Below are 13,282 nucleotides of genomic sequence, written 5' to 3'. Positions count from 1 at the left end.
TCCATTTAGAAAGAATGGATTGAGCAATCTGTGAAAAGTCATAATGGTTATGAATAGCGAGCTTCATCAAGCATTCCCCATCTGCGCTGACTGAGAAAATAAAAGGAGCGATGAGAATTAAAATATGGCTCAGCGTTAAATAAAAGTATGTTATGGATAAAATAAGGACTACCCAAGATTTATGTTATAGTTGGGAAAACAGTTTAATCTTTTCTCATTTGAATAATGGATATAATACCCGCCAGTATATCCACACCAGCGTATTTTATTCTATATACATTCAAAGATATAAATTAGTAAAAGTACTCCTGATAACAAGATTGAGTACCCCCCCATCCCTCCCCCCCAATGCGTTTCAAATAAAAACCGTCCATAATATATATGTAGGATATTTACAAAACAAACAGAAGATTTCAGTCTCCCATTTTTGCAATACAACTTGCATAAATTATAGGCATCGTTCCGCCATCGTTTTAAAAAAATAAATATCAAATGTAGGCTATTCCACTTCGTATAGTCCTCAAGTTCAACTTCAACTCGGTCCACTGTGCGTCCCGAAACGGTTTCATGCCAAATGATGTTTTTTTCACACGTAGATATGCTGAAATAATACACCGTGGCAAATAAGCAAACAAGAGGAACCTGAGAAACAACATGTACGTCACATATGATGATGGGAGGGTGTGTGTCCAACCAGCACGGCGGGCTCTTCCTCCATGCATGAACCAATGCGGCAGAAATAATACAATAAAAGTCTGACAAACGCGTGGAAGTCTCAGTCTGAGGGGCTGGAGGGGGCTGGAGGGGGCTGGAGGGGATTTGGGGGTTTGGGGGGGAGTAGCAGCTTTCATTCCGACAATATGGTGGCACTCGATCCGGTTTGGAATAAAGAGGTTACGAGGGTTAAAACGTGAGGCTAAAAGGTTGTGTCCTTTCTCCTTTTATAGTCAAAGCAATTGTGACACCTACCTGTAGACCTTGGAAGTTTATATATATATATATATATATATATATATATATATATATATATATATATATATATATATATATATATATATATATATATATATATATATGCACACACACAGAAAAATAACTATATTGCAAGCGCTTATTAAAATCCCCTCACTGCTTAACTGCTGCTACAAACGCGTCCAGGCCACTCAGCCTCACGTAGGGAGAGCTATTAATTCGCGCAAGGAAAAAAAAAAGAGAAAGAAAGTAACCACAACCACCTCGGTGACATTTGAAGATGTGAAGTTGCACGAACTGCGCAGAGCAAACTAATTTGTTTGCTTTTGGCTGACCCTGTGTAATTATAATTATCCTAAGCTGAAAGATAAGGTCTATTACCCACTGTGCGCACACACGTGCACGCACGCGTGCGCGCGCAGACACACATCCGCACGTATAAACAAAGGAAACATTAAAAATAGGATTCCTTGCTCAAAGCTATGGCAACATTTCTCTGCTTACTGGATTCACAGCCTGCCATTGTGCACGTGTGGGATTTGAGGCCTGTCTTCTCTTCATGTCCTTGTTTTAACGTCCATCTGTAGATACTGTGAATGCACTTGTTTTGTTGTTTTTTTTACTTTTATTTGCAACTGGTTTGTCACGTCTCTGCTGATTTTTTTAAGTCATGCTTATTGCAAATAAAAGTCCCGTTGCTAGATTCCTCGTGGTCCCATGAGACACCGACTGAACAAAATGTGTAGTTTATTTATTTATTTGTTCCTAAATGGACGGCTATGACATTTACATTTCTGAACTTAAAATGAATAATCTGCGTGCGCACTTGTCCTAAAATTATTACCCTAAGAGGGAACATTTGTCACAGTTTGATAAAGGTTGTTTTGATACCAACATTAGTCGACTAAAAGGAAAAAAGGCTCAATTTGACCAAAGTCATCACATAAATCTCACGTGAAAGGGACACAAAAGGGGAAACCAGTTGATTTGGGAACCAGTGATTTAATTTTACTTCCACCAAAATTGGTATTCCTCTGCTGTTTAATAAGGAAATGCAATTCCAAGATTGAAGATTAAATAAGATTTCATAAGTTATCGTTTTGGTTTACTGTTTAGGTTTAAGGCTTGATTTATGGTTCCGCGTTACACCAACGCAGACCCTACGGCGTAGGGTGCGCGTCGCCGCGTACCTTACGCCGTACCCTACGGCGTAGGCTCTGCGTCGATTTAACGCGGAACCATAATTCAGGCTTTATAGGCGCGTTTTATTATTACGTACCTTTCTTCGCTTCTAAATTTGCGGGTCTGAAATGCTGCTGTTGCTGCTGCTGGTCGACAACAACAATGTGGTTGGGGTTATTCTTAGCGAGGGGGGGTTCTGGGCCGGGTTTGGGGGATTGTGGCCCGGGTTTGGGGTTAATGCCGCTGGCCTCCTCGTTTGCAGCAGCAGCAGCAGCGGCGGCGGCTGCGGCTGCTGCCAGACTCACTCCAGATGAATTCGTGTACCGCAGGATCCCTTGACCCTGCAGGGGGCTGAAGTTGCCATAGTTTGTGTAATTACTATAAAAGGGAGAAGTGTAATAAATAGGTCTTCCCAGGATGGAGGGGGTCTGGTAGAGGGAGGGGGAGCTGGAGGAGGGGCAGCTGGGCCCGGACTGGCCCTGATGCTGCTCCTTTAGGTCCGAGGTAGCGATCTCCACCAGAGACCACAGTTTGGGCTTGATTGCGGGGTTCTGAGGCGGCCCGGAGGAGGACACCTTATTGGTGCTGAGGTGGTTGCTATGGGCGACGCCGCGGGCGGCGTCCTCGCGCTGCTGGAAGTGATGGAGGTGGTGATGGTGGTGATGGCCGAGCAGCGGAGCCTCCACTCCCGTGAGAGGGGACGACGTGGCGGGTTTGGCGGAGAGCTGCACCCGCCGCTCGCGGTTATTCTGCTCGTCTTCGTCCTCGTCCTCGCACTTGTCCTCCGGGAGGTCCGAGCTCAGCTTGCGCGCGCAGCTCACCTTTTCCCCGTCCGACTCCGCCGAGCAGGAGTGATCTGTCAGTGTGTCCACATGCAAGCTGATGCCTGCAAGACAAGTGGAGAAAACAATCAGAAAGTTAGGCTATGTTATAACAGAAGAAAATTAAAAAATAAAATTGAAATGAACTATCCGGTTAACAAAAGTCTTAAAAAGTATTTAAAGTGAAATGCAACTTTATTTATCCACACCGCCTATATTTATAATACATTATTGTTTTAACAATAATTAAACATATATATGACAACCATTAACTAACCTAATTCTCCTTCTACATAATCATACAATCATCATCATTGGATTGACATTAAGTGACTAATTTCATTGAGGCCTCTCACGGCGAGTGCTTGTTGTGTGTCTGCTTTGCCAGTGACCTGTCATCAATCATGTTAAAGAAAAGAAAATGTCCCTCCTAACAGCCATTTAGTTCTGCTTTGAGTATTAGAGCCTCTTTTCATTAAACATTCATAAAGCGCCTTCACCTAACCCCATGATGCCAGCTGTCTGGCGTGAAGATAAATTAAATGTTAAAAATGTGATAATGTGTTTTAATTTTTTTTTTTTTCCCCTTGTAATTGTGTTCAACCAAATAAGTTTTGCAGTAAATAAAGAGGGGGGCATCCAACCCTCCCCAGTCCAAATGGTTAATTTTGGCAGGTTGCAGCCCACCTTCGTCCTCTGCAGAAGCCTCGCTGGTATCCAGGTTTTTGTCTGCGCAGCGCTCCACCTCCTTCCTCTCCGCGTCCGTGTCGTCTTCGTCCTCGTCCTCGCTCTTATTCCTGGGCGCCCAGGTCATCTTGTTCTCCTTCTTCAGCCTCCTCCTGGCGTTGGCGAACCAGGTGGAGACCTGCGTGAGGGTCATCTTGGTGATGATGGCCAGCATGATCTTCTCGCCCTTGGTGGGGTACGGGTTCTTCCTGTGCTCCTGCAGCCAGGCCTTCAGGGTGGCCGTGGCGTCCCGGGTGGCGTTCTTGCGGTACGCGGGGTCGTTGAGCTGGTACGGGTAACCCGGACTCCCGTACGGGTGGTAGCTCAGCCCGGCCATGCCCGTGCTGTGCGCGTCGTATGGAGAGGACTGATGAGGGGGTGAAAAAAAAAAAAAAAAAAGTTTAAAATTACTGCTTTTTTTATTTCAATTTTAACACTAATATAGCATGGAAAAAAATATATATATTTGTTTTAAAGCACAGGTACATATATAAAAAATGCATCATAATTGATGTTCATTTAATTAGTTCTCTTCCATTTGGGTTTCAAAAACACGTCAAAACAACTAAATAGTAAACGGTGGATGAAATAATGGACACGATGATTAGATCCTGGTGTTTTGTAAATTATAAAACACATGGTTTTGATATGCAGGGTAAAAATAAGGGCATGCGCTTTGCAAAATAAGCAAACTATCAATATGTCATATGTTATAGCTCTGATCATTCAATAAGTAAACACAATAGTCAAACGCAAAAGGTGGGAGCAAGGATGTTTAAAAAACACCGTGCGTAAGAAAGGAGGCCGCAAAATGCCACGATCTAATGGTTAACTAATGGATCAGATCATTATCGGATTAACTAATAACAGAGCCCCCGTTAATATAGCAGTCAGGAGAGCAAAAAGGAAATTTGAATTTCCCATAATCACCTATTCACTTCCTTGTTTTCTTCCAGTGGATGGTTTTTGTTTTGTTGTATAGCAACCCGAGTGTGTTAACATATTTTTCTCTTTTGCAGCAATGCAAATCCCATTAGTAAAATCACTTGATATGCACCTTTCCTAAAAACGTTTGAAACGCCCTGTGACACGAGCATTGCGAGTCATGCTTTTCATGTTAAAATTCAGTTTGTTCAGCTGAGAGTAAAGTCTGGGGACTTCATCCCCTGCTGGGTTTAATGACAGCTGGGGGAGAAATAAATAAATAAATAAATAAATGAAAAGAGTTACAGCCCGAGTTGTTTTATTCTCCTAGAGGTGTGCGTTACTGAAAATCTTAAAGTATTCCGTTCGGCACAATTAACCGCGCAGGGGGGGTTTAAGCATTGGCCATCGCTATTTACAGCTCATGTTTAAAAATCTAATTTAAGAAGACGGACTGGAAGGAAGAGTGCTCAGTTGAAAAGTTCCGCAACCACTTACTCATGAGTAAAGAATCTTACAATAAATAAAAAACAGTGCACACTATAAATAACAGATGAAGACATGTTGGAGATGTTGTGCGCATGCAGATGGAGTTAAAATATGATCTATACTCTATAAAATGTTGTAATGCAGGCGCAGCTGAGAGATTTTTACCATGTAGGATGGGAATCCCGTGGCCGGGTCGGTGGAGTATGACAGCGGGCTGGAGAAGCCCGGCCCGGCGCCGGCAGAGCCGGGGTACGGGCTGAAGGCTGAGCCGGAGGACGGCCGAGCCAAGTCGTCGCTCCGCGGAGCGGCCAGAGCCGAGCCGTAACCCGGGCACGAATACAGAGCCAGAGAGCCCGGGGGCTGGTAAAGGTAACCCTGAGGATAGGACATTTGGTGAGGGAGCGATAAAGTCGCCGATTCCAAAATGGATGGGGGAAAAAAAAAAAGAAAAAAAAAGCGCACGAGGCGGCGAACAGCAACGGCCGAAATAATAATAAAACAATCAACTCAATAATCAACCGTGCAAACAGTCATCAAAAAGTGAAAATTAAAAAAAAAAAGAGGCCTCCATCGGCAGCCCCCTTACTGGGGGGGCAAAAAAACCCAAAAAGATCTGTTAAAGTGGCCACATATAGAGGTAATGTGGCGTGCGTCTTGATCCCCTAGCGTCCGATGTTTTTAGTGCGCAGCACTATGAAGTGAGGAGTTAGGAGGGAAGGAGCCAGTTGAGTTTCAGACACACACAGCATTGGGGAAAACTGGAGCTGTCACTCCGGCTCATCTGAATATCCCATCCCCGCCCCCTTATTCCTCCCTGATAGAGACGGAGCCTCGGAACAAAACCAACACTCCACACTGCAAAAAAGTAGCTTCTATCCATCCGGAGAGTACAGTTTACCAGTTTTCTTTCTTTTTTTTGTAAGGGGATTTTCTAAAACTGCTGAAAACATCATGTTGCAAATTTTATTGTTGCAAAGTTATATACATATATTGATCTACCAAGCGTTTGTTTCAGGAAAATCCAGGGATTAAGAAAACAATATTTCTTTTAGAGCATGATCAGACTTGGAGAAGAGACCTGCATGGAAAGTTGTATAGGCTGATTTATGGTTCCGCGTTACACCAACGCAGATCCTACGCCGTATTGTACGCGGCGACGCGCACCGTACGACGCGCGTCGCCGCGTACCATACGGCGTAGGATCTGCGTCGATTTAACGCGGAACCATAATTCAGGTTTAACACGGAGTTGGCCGCTTCTTCCGTCCATCACAGATCGACTCATCCATGATCCGTGTCCGCCAGTCCGTGCGCGCCTCGGCTGCAGTGCCTGCTCTGGCCTGCGGGCGGCGTGCTCTGCTCCCTAACTTCCACAAATTAGCGCATCTCCTTAACAACCCAGTTCATCACCGGCAATAAAGCTGTAGGTGGTGGGTAATTGTTTGTTTTACACGGGGTAGTCGTTCATCTTTATAAAACCAAAAACACCGAGTGTGTGTGCGTGTGTCCGTCTGTGTGTGTGTGAGAGAGAGCGCAGTGCTGAGCTTGACAGTTATGGTTCACACTTATCCAGAGTGTTGGGCTCTCACCTGTCGGAGTTATTGTGTATGTATGCATGCAGAGCAGGGTTTACAATGATTCTTCATAACTGTGATTGCAGGTAATCTGACCTCTGTTGGAGGGAAGAGCAACACAGCCTGGTGGAAACCTAAACCTGTCCTTAGTTTTGGGTGGTCATGTAACTGCTTAGTCCAGCAGTCCTTCTAATCAACATTCATCAATAAGGTGCTTGTTGCTCCTTAGCAGCTGGTGTTTGGCTGTCTTTGTAACAGCATCATGTCATGTGAAGGCAATGCTTTTACCAGTGACTTATTCATGTATACAACCTAAAAATACGTTCATAATGTTATAGGGAAAACAAAAGTGTAAAGCTGATAAAATACACAAGAAGGATGTCACAGAGAATTTGGTTGCAAACATTGCTCAATGGCTTAATTTTGTTACATAAAGTATACATAAATATATACCTTAAGGAAAAGTCAGAGAAAAGTCATATTTTTTATAAAAAACCTTGCTGTCATACTATCATACTGTGTTGCATTGGATATATATATATATATATATATATATATATATATATATATATATATATATATATATAACAAGGAAGTGTAATGAAAGAACAAAGCTTGAAAGCTCAAAACTATATTTTGCCATTTTGGTGTAAAATATTTAACCTGGATTTTGGTTTACACACCTGCATCTTGATGATACAATAATAGAAGTAATAATATTGGGGGGAAATACTTTTTAATGCAGTGACTACAAGACTAAATATTCACAACATCTCTATTTCTTTTTCATTTTCAGACAATGAAAGTTTACCACGTGTTTTCTGATGTGAACAATGTTTCAGTTCAGTTAATTTAACTGCTTAACTACGCCATACGCATTTTTATGCGGTAGCATTTATTTATATTTTTAACAATAATGTTTTCTTTTGTAAGTGTAAGTGGTTTCTCTGTTTCAGGCAGCACTAATCAAGCCCAGAAGACTAAATGAGCACTTTTAAATAGATTGGGTCAAGATATGGATGAATGGGAGTACTGCATGGTTCACACCAGGGGGCACTGTCCCCTCTACACACAAGCCATGGACTAACTGTCCTTGCTGTAAAAGTAAGTGAATTTGTGTATGTGTGCATGCATGCTTTGCTTGAGTCTGTATTTGTAAACAAATACAATAGTACGTTCATGTGAACTCTAAATGTGTGCACATATGCTAACTGTAAAAGGGCCGTTAAAGTGCATGACTTTGTGTGTGCGCACGACAGCGGTACTGTCCAGGTTTCAGTTTGAGAGAGAGACTGGAAATCCAAATATATTTTAGTCCGTCGGAGATATCTAAGAGGAAAGTGAAGAGACTGACAGAGCGACAGAAAGACGAAGCAGACAGTAGCAGTGACGCAGAAAGACAGAATAGAAAGCACAGACAGTAGAGTAGACGGATGCAGAGAGACAGAAGAACATCAGGCCAGACAGACAGACAGGCACACAGTGTAGACTTTATAGCCAACTTTTCACCAAGTCAGATGAATGTAAACTATTCGTGGAAGAATGTAATTTCTACACAATTTTTCATTCATTCTTAACGTTATATAAGACATTATTGAAATATAAGAAATAAGAAATTATTGTTGTGAATGCTTTATAAAAAAAACAACTAATCTTCCATGAATTAGGAAAACAGTTGTGGTATTTCTCGCATATTTCCCCAAACAGACCCCCCCCTCTGAATATGAATGAGCTGTCACAGTTTCTTGCACTGTAGCAATTGTTGACTGCTGACACCGTTGGGAACTTGAACTCATCCATAGTTAAGGATGACATTTAGACCATTTATATGGCTAAATATTTTATTTCTTTGTCCTTTTTAAATTCATAATTTTTCATGTATCTTTGAACCTCTGGATCAATTACAGCTTAGACTGACATGAACTTTGTGGTTCACGTTACTTCCTGGGTGTGTTTAAGGGCAAATGTTTGGTGGAGCTAAACCGTTTGTGGAAATACGCTCTGTAGCTGAAGAAACCTAACTAACGAGAAAATAAAAAAAAGATTACATTTCATTTTTAGTTGGTGTAAAATGACTACAGGGATATGGCCGACAAATCTTGTCCTGTTTCACTGAAGTGACTGCAGTGTCTGCACTGACATTGAAAAATTGCGCATTAATCAATTATTGTGTTGTGGTCTGCCTCTTTTGGGCTCATCCAAGGGATTTCATATTGAGAAAAGTGTTGTACTCCTGACTGCTTATCTAATCTTGCATCATTTTCAGTAGTTTGCATTATGTTTCTACCTCAATCACTCTCCTGAATTTCGAAACTCCCAAAGGGCTCAGAATGTTTTATCCTCTGCGGGCAGGCAAAGGAATTTTCAGTATCCCAAACTAGCACAAAGTAAAGCGCACGTATGTTTTTGTGTCCATGTTTGTGCGTGGGTGTGCACGGGGAAGGAGGAAAAACTGCATCATTGCGGTCTGTCGTCACTGCAACTTAGTTAGCTGAGCGGACTTTGGCTTCAACCTCTCAAATCAACTGTTTAGAAGAAAAAAAGACAATACTGCAAAACACGAATTTGTATTTTCCATAGTGTAAATACTTCACACAAGCTGATACATTACTCTAAATCATTTCCTCCCGCCCCATCGCCCCCACCCCTCTTTTGCTTTTTGCCAAGGGAATTTTTTCGGTCTTATTTCTTTGTACATCAGTACATTGGGGGAGGGGTAAGTACGTGAGGGGGCAGTTGGAGCGGATGAGGGGTTGGGTAGCAGACTGGCGACAGGCCGTCATCTTTCTCCCCGCCTGGCATCTGCCCACTGCTGCCAACCCTCCTCTAATCAGCAGCCGTCCATGTGCTTGGCACCAAAGGGGGTTTGAAATCAGCCCCTCGCCCCAAGTTAAAAACCCTCAGCCCTATCACTTTGTAACCGGTACCTTTAGGGTGACTGAAGCAGGGGTGCCTCTGATGTGCTGAAGTGGAGAACATCGGTTGCCACGTTGCTTCAAATGCGTTATGCTGCTAGCGCTGTTGTTCTTGTGTATGTTCTCTTTTTTTTAAAACATCACAAGAGAGCCTATTCTTTAGGTTTGATTTGTTTAACATGCTGCTAACTCACATGGATGTTGAGAAAATGGTTCTAAGGGAGAAAAGTGAGGCAGTAAATGGATGGGCTCGGAGCGTAGTTTCTCTTGAAGAAAAGCAGGGAAATGACAACTGCACTTGTCGGGAAACACAAGTCTTTTTGCTTTGCTTTTATTCTGACATGTTGTCTGAATTGGTGAGACAAGGGGAACGAGGCGCCTGTGTCCTAATTCATAGTGGAAAACATCTTTCTCAAGCGTCCTACCCCAAACTACAAATGTACTGTTTTAAACAAATTGAAGTCTCACTGGTTTGGAATATATAAATAGACGGGGAAGCTTTCCTTTGCGACGATAAAAGATAATGACACCAGAGCAAAAAAGTAGTTATTATCATTTTGATTTTACAAATGTTCATTTAAGGAGGACTTATGTGTTGCTCAGCATTAAGCTGCAGGGCTCATTCATCTGAGGGGTGGAGGGGGTGGGGGATTTAGGCAGGGAGGCTGTTGGCTTCAGAAGTAACAAATACAAAGGCTATGCTATGTGGAAGGGGAAGAAGAAGAAAAAAATCCACAAATTATAGGAATTATGTGCTGCATGGGTTTCAAACACACACATCCAGACAGACTGATTGATGAACGAAATGAGTTGCAAAAAAATCAAACGGGGGAAATAAAGGGAGACACAAAGGGGGGGAAATGTGAAATGGACTAAACCTCTCTGGTGGCTCTGTAGCCAAGGGTCGGGCAGATAGGGTTGCCTAGAAAGAGTCTGCTGACAGCCAGTGTCACTGGGCTTTGTAATCATTGTGCTGGACCTGATAGGGTTACTAACGGCTAATCCAGGCTGACCTTGGTTAGGTGCCCTGAATGAGGTAGGCTTTGTACAGTTGGGACAGCTAACAGTATGACGGTGATGCTGACATATAATGTCTGCGTGGGGACTTGCCACCGCAGCTCTTTTGTTGTGCTATCGAGTTGCAAGTCCCAGCCACACACACAAAAAATGTTTTTCTGTCTCTCCAAGTGGAAGAAAGGTGGCATTTAAATTGTCACAGGGGAGAAGGTAAGGTTGTATCTGAAGGTTCAAGAGGTCAGCTCTTGTGTTAGATAGTGTTTGGACGGCTTCAAAACAAATCCCATCATGATGAAATTTCATGTTGTTGCCACGTAGCGCGTTTGCGCGCGTGTGTGTCTGTGCTTGTTGTGAGAGAAATGCCAACACCGATCTACAGCATGTCACTACAAGAGTATCTTTTAGACATGGCCAAATTGATATAGAACCCCCCAACAGAAAAGGGAATAAAATGACAGTCTTCAGCTTGTTAAAAGAGTAACTGTAGAAAAGTTTGTGCTTGTCAATCTGTACCATCTTTGTTATGTAATGACGAATGTCACAAGGTGACATCTTGTAAACCAGAAAACGCAATGGAAATGTTGTTTTTGCAAAACAGAAAACTGTATTGCTGAAAACACACGTGCTGTTATTCATCAGCTATAATAGTTGATACTGTACATTATCCAAACAACTGACTCATACATACTTTCAGGGTGTGAAACAGAAGAGAGGAGGCAGTTTTTGACTTTTGTCCTGCCAGAGAGAGCTGTAAACGGGATGGGATTCCCATTCCTTGGTGCCTGCTACTAATCCACAACGGGCCCACTGCTGGATTACTGTGGACATCAGCTGACATGCCAGCCAGGGCACACCAGTCAATGTGCATGCATGGAGGGGCACAAACATGTATGCACACTCGCCTGTGCATGCACCTGAGCTAACTCACTCATCACAGCATTCACACATGTATGCCAGCCAAATCATGTATGCAGCATCCAATCATCTGCATGTAAAGCATTCTATGTGCACACCTAATGGAGACCTGGCCTGCAGCTCATGGCTTTAATATATTGGCAACACAACACAGAGGTAGCCATATTTCTACAGTCAGGAGTTGGCAGAGACGGCTAAGTCTGTCCTCTATTGTCCCTGCTGGTCCTGTTGCTTGTTGATGTATGCAACACTGTCATGGAGTACCGCCGTACGGAGACAGATGTACTGCATGCTTTTTGCAATTACCAGATTACGTTTAAAATTTCTTTTACAAGGAATTACTGGCTAAGACAGCAGCATACAAAAGAGCAATGAAAAAAAGTGAAGAAAATCCACACAAATGTGCAATGGTTAGAAAAAAAAGAGTCAATATAAGCATGCACATCTTAAAAATCTGCTTCTGATTTACATAAAAACATTTTGAATTCATTCGGAAAGATCAGATTCTTCAATTTCAAGCAGATTTGAAGCTGATTCAGTACAAAAGGAGAACCCTATCTAAAAGCTCTTTTTTCCCAGCTCTGTGTGGGTCGTGGGAATTGACAGCAGAAATAGATTATGAAAACAAAGACCACAGCTTCACCAGCTTCCTTGAAAAATATAGGACCTTAGATATGGAGGAAGCAATCCAAGAATAATTTTATAAGATGGCCACGTAAGGACAAATAGGACCAAAGAACACAGGTACAGAACAACAGTAACAGCAATGGATGTAGAACTGAATGAATTAACGGATACTTGTTCCACCTGAGCATAATTATTGTAACTTTTTTTCAACACAACAAATAACAATCTTTACATTAGTGCCTACGCAAATACTTTGCATTTGAATGTGAATGGAGCTGATCGGATAGAGACTAATCTCTGACATGCTGCATTATGCGATGATGAAAAGCTGCTGAAAATAACTGCATGCACAAGCTTCTGCACTGTATATCAAATGACAAGCAGAAGAGATGTGTAAAAACTGATTTAACAGCTGGACTAAAATGTGGTATAAAATGACAAAATGTGTCCTAAAAGGTTCAACACAAATAACCAGACGACACGTTGAAACAACTCCAAATATGATTCAGTGTAGCATCATTAATTTTCAACCCTTGTGTTCTATAATTTGCAGCCTGTTTGCAGTTGATCAGTGTTTTAATTAAAATCAAATTATTATAGCATTAGATATTACTTGGAATTTTAAAAGATGCAATCACGGATGTTACACAGTGAGCTGATTGCTCTAAAAATACAATCTCCAACACCTAAATCAGCTGTAACACATTTGAAATGCAGTCAGGTAAATCTCAGCCCATGATTAGGTCAGGCATGGTGGCAATATTTGTACTAAATGCCGTTCCGCTCCAAAGGCTAAATGTTTGTGTCGGTAAAGAATAATTACACCTTTCGACATAGTATCTATCATGTTAATCTCTGTCCACAGCAGTCACTTTATTCTCTCGTTTGTTTAATAGCTCACAAGCAGCTTTATTGTTTCAAAGTGCTCAATAGCAAACCTGTAAATTCTCTGTTCAACATTTGCCCCTGTGGCGTTGTGGTTCACCGGCACTGAATGTTGGAATAAAGCAAACAGTCATTGATCTGCAATCAAAGATCCAGGAGAGGAGGTCATTTACATGTAGAACAGGGGCCATTAGGAAATGTGCTGCAAGGCATTTGTGGAGTTAAATTCATTTAGC

General features: G+C 42.2%; 1 protein-coding gene across 1 annotated transcript; it reads right to left on the bottom strand.

The window, feature by feature from the left end:
• Window positions 1–272: 272 nt before the first annotated feature.
• Window positions 273–5,774, bottom strand: irx2a (iroquois homeobox 2a). Its single transcript, XM_061718274.1, has 3 exons — window positions 5,280–5,774; window positions 3,663–4,068; window positions 273–3,040 (listed from the first exon to the last, which is right to left on the bottom strand). The coding sequence occupies exons 1-3, from the start codon at window positions 5,502–5,504 to the stop codon at window positions 2,244–2,246; spliced, it is 1,428 nt and encodes a 475-aa protein (XP_061574258.1). The 5' UTR covers window positions 5,505–5,774; the 3' UTR covers window positions 273–2,243.
• Window positions 5,775–13,282: the final 7,508 nt, after the last annotated feature.

The sequence above is a fragment of the Cololabis saira genome, chromosome 3 (genome assembly GCF_033807715.1).
Source record: "Cololabis saira isolate AMF1-May2022 chromosome 3, fColSai1.1, whole genome shotgun sequence".
Lineage (NCBI taxonomy): Eukaryota > Metazoa > Chordata > Actinopteri > Beloniformes > Belonidae > Cololabis > Cololabis saira.
This window is presented reverse-complemented; position numbering and strand designations above follow the sequence as displayed.

Bases quoted from the DNA above. Each gene is read 5' to 3' on its own strand.
- irx2a (XM_061718274.1), bottom strand. From the start codon at position 5,504: ATGTCCTATCCTCAGGGTTACCTTTACCAGCCCCCGGGCTCTCTGGCT. The intron at 4,069-5,279 runs GTAAAAATCTCT...CCCCCTCATCAG, and splicing joins CGGGATTCCCATCCTACATG to TCCTCTCCATACGACGCGCA. The intron at 3,041-3,662 runs GTGGGCTGCAAC...CTTGTCTTGCAG, and splicing joins GGCTTCTGCAGAGGACGAAG to GCATCAGCTTGCATGTGGAC.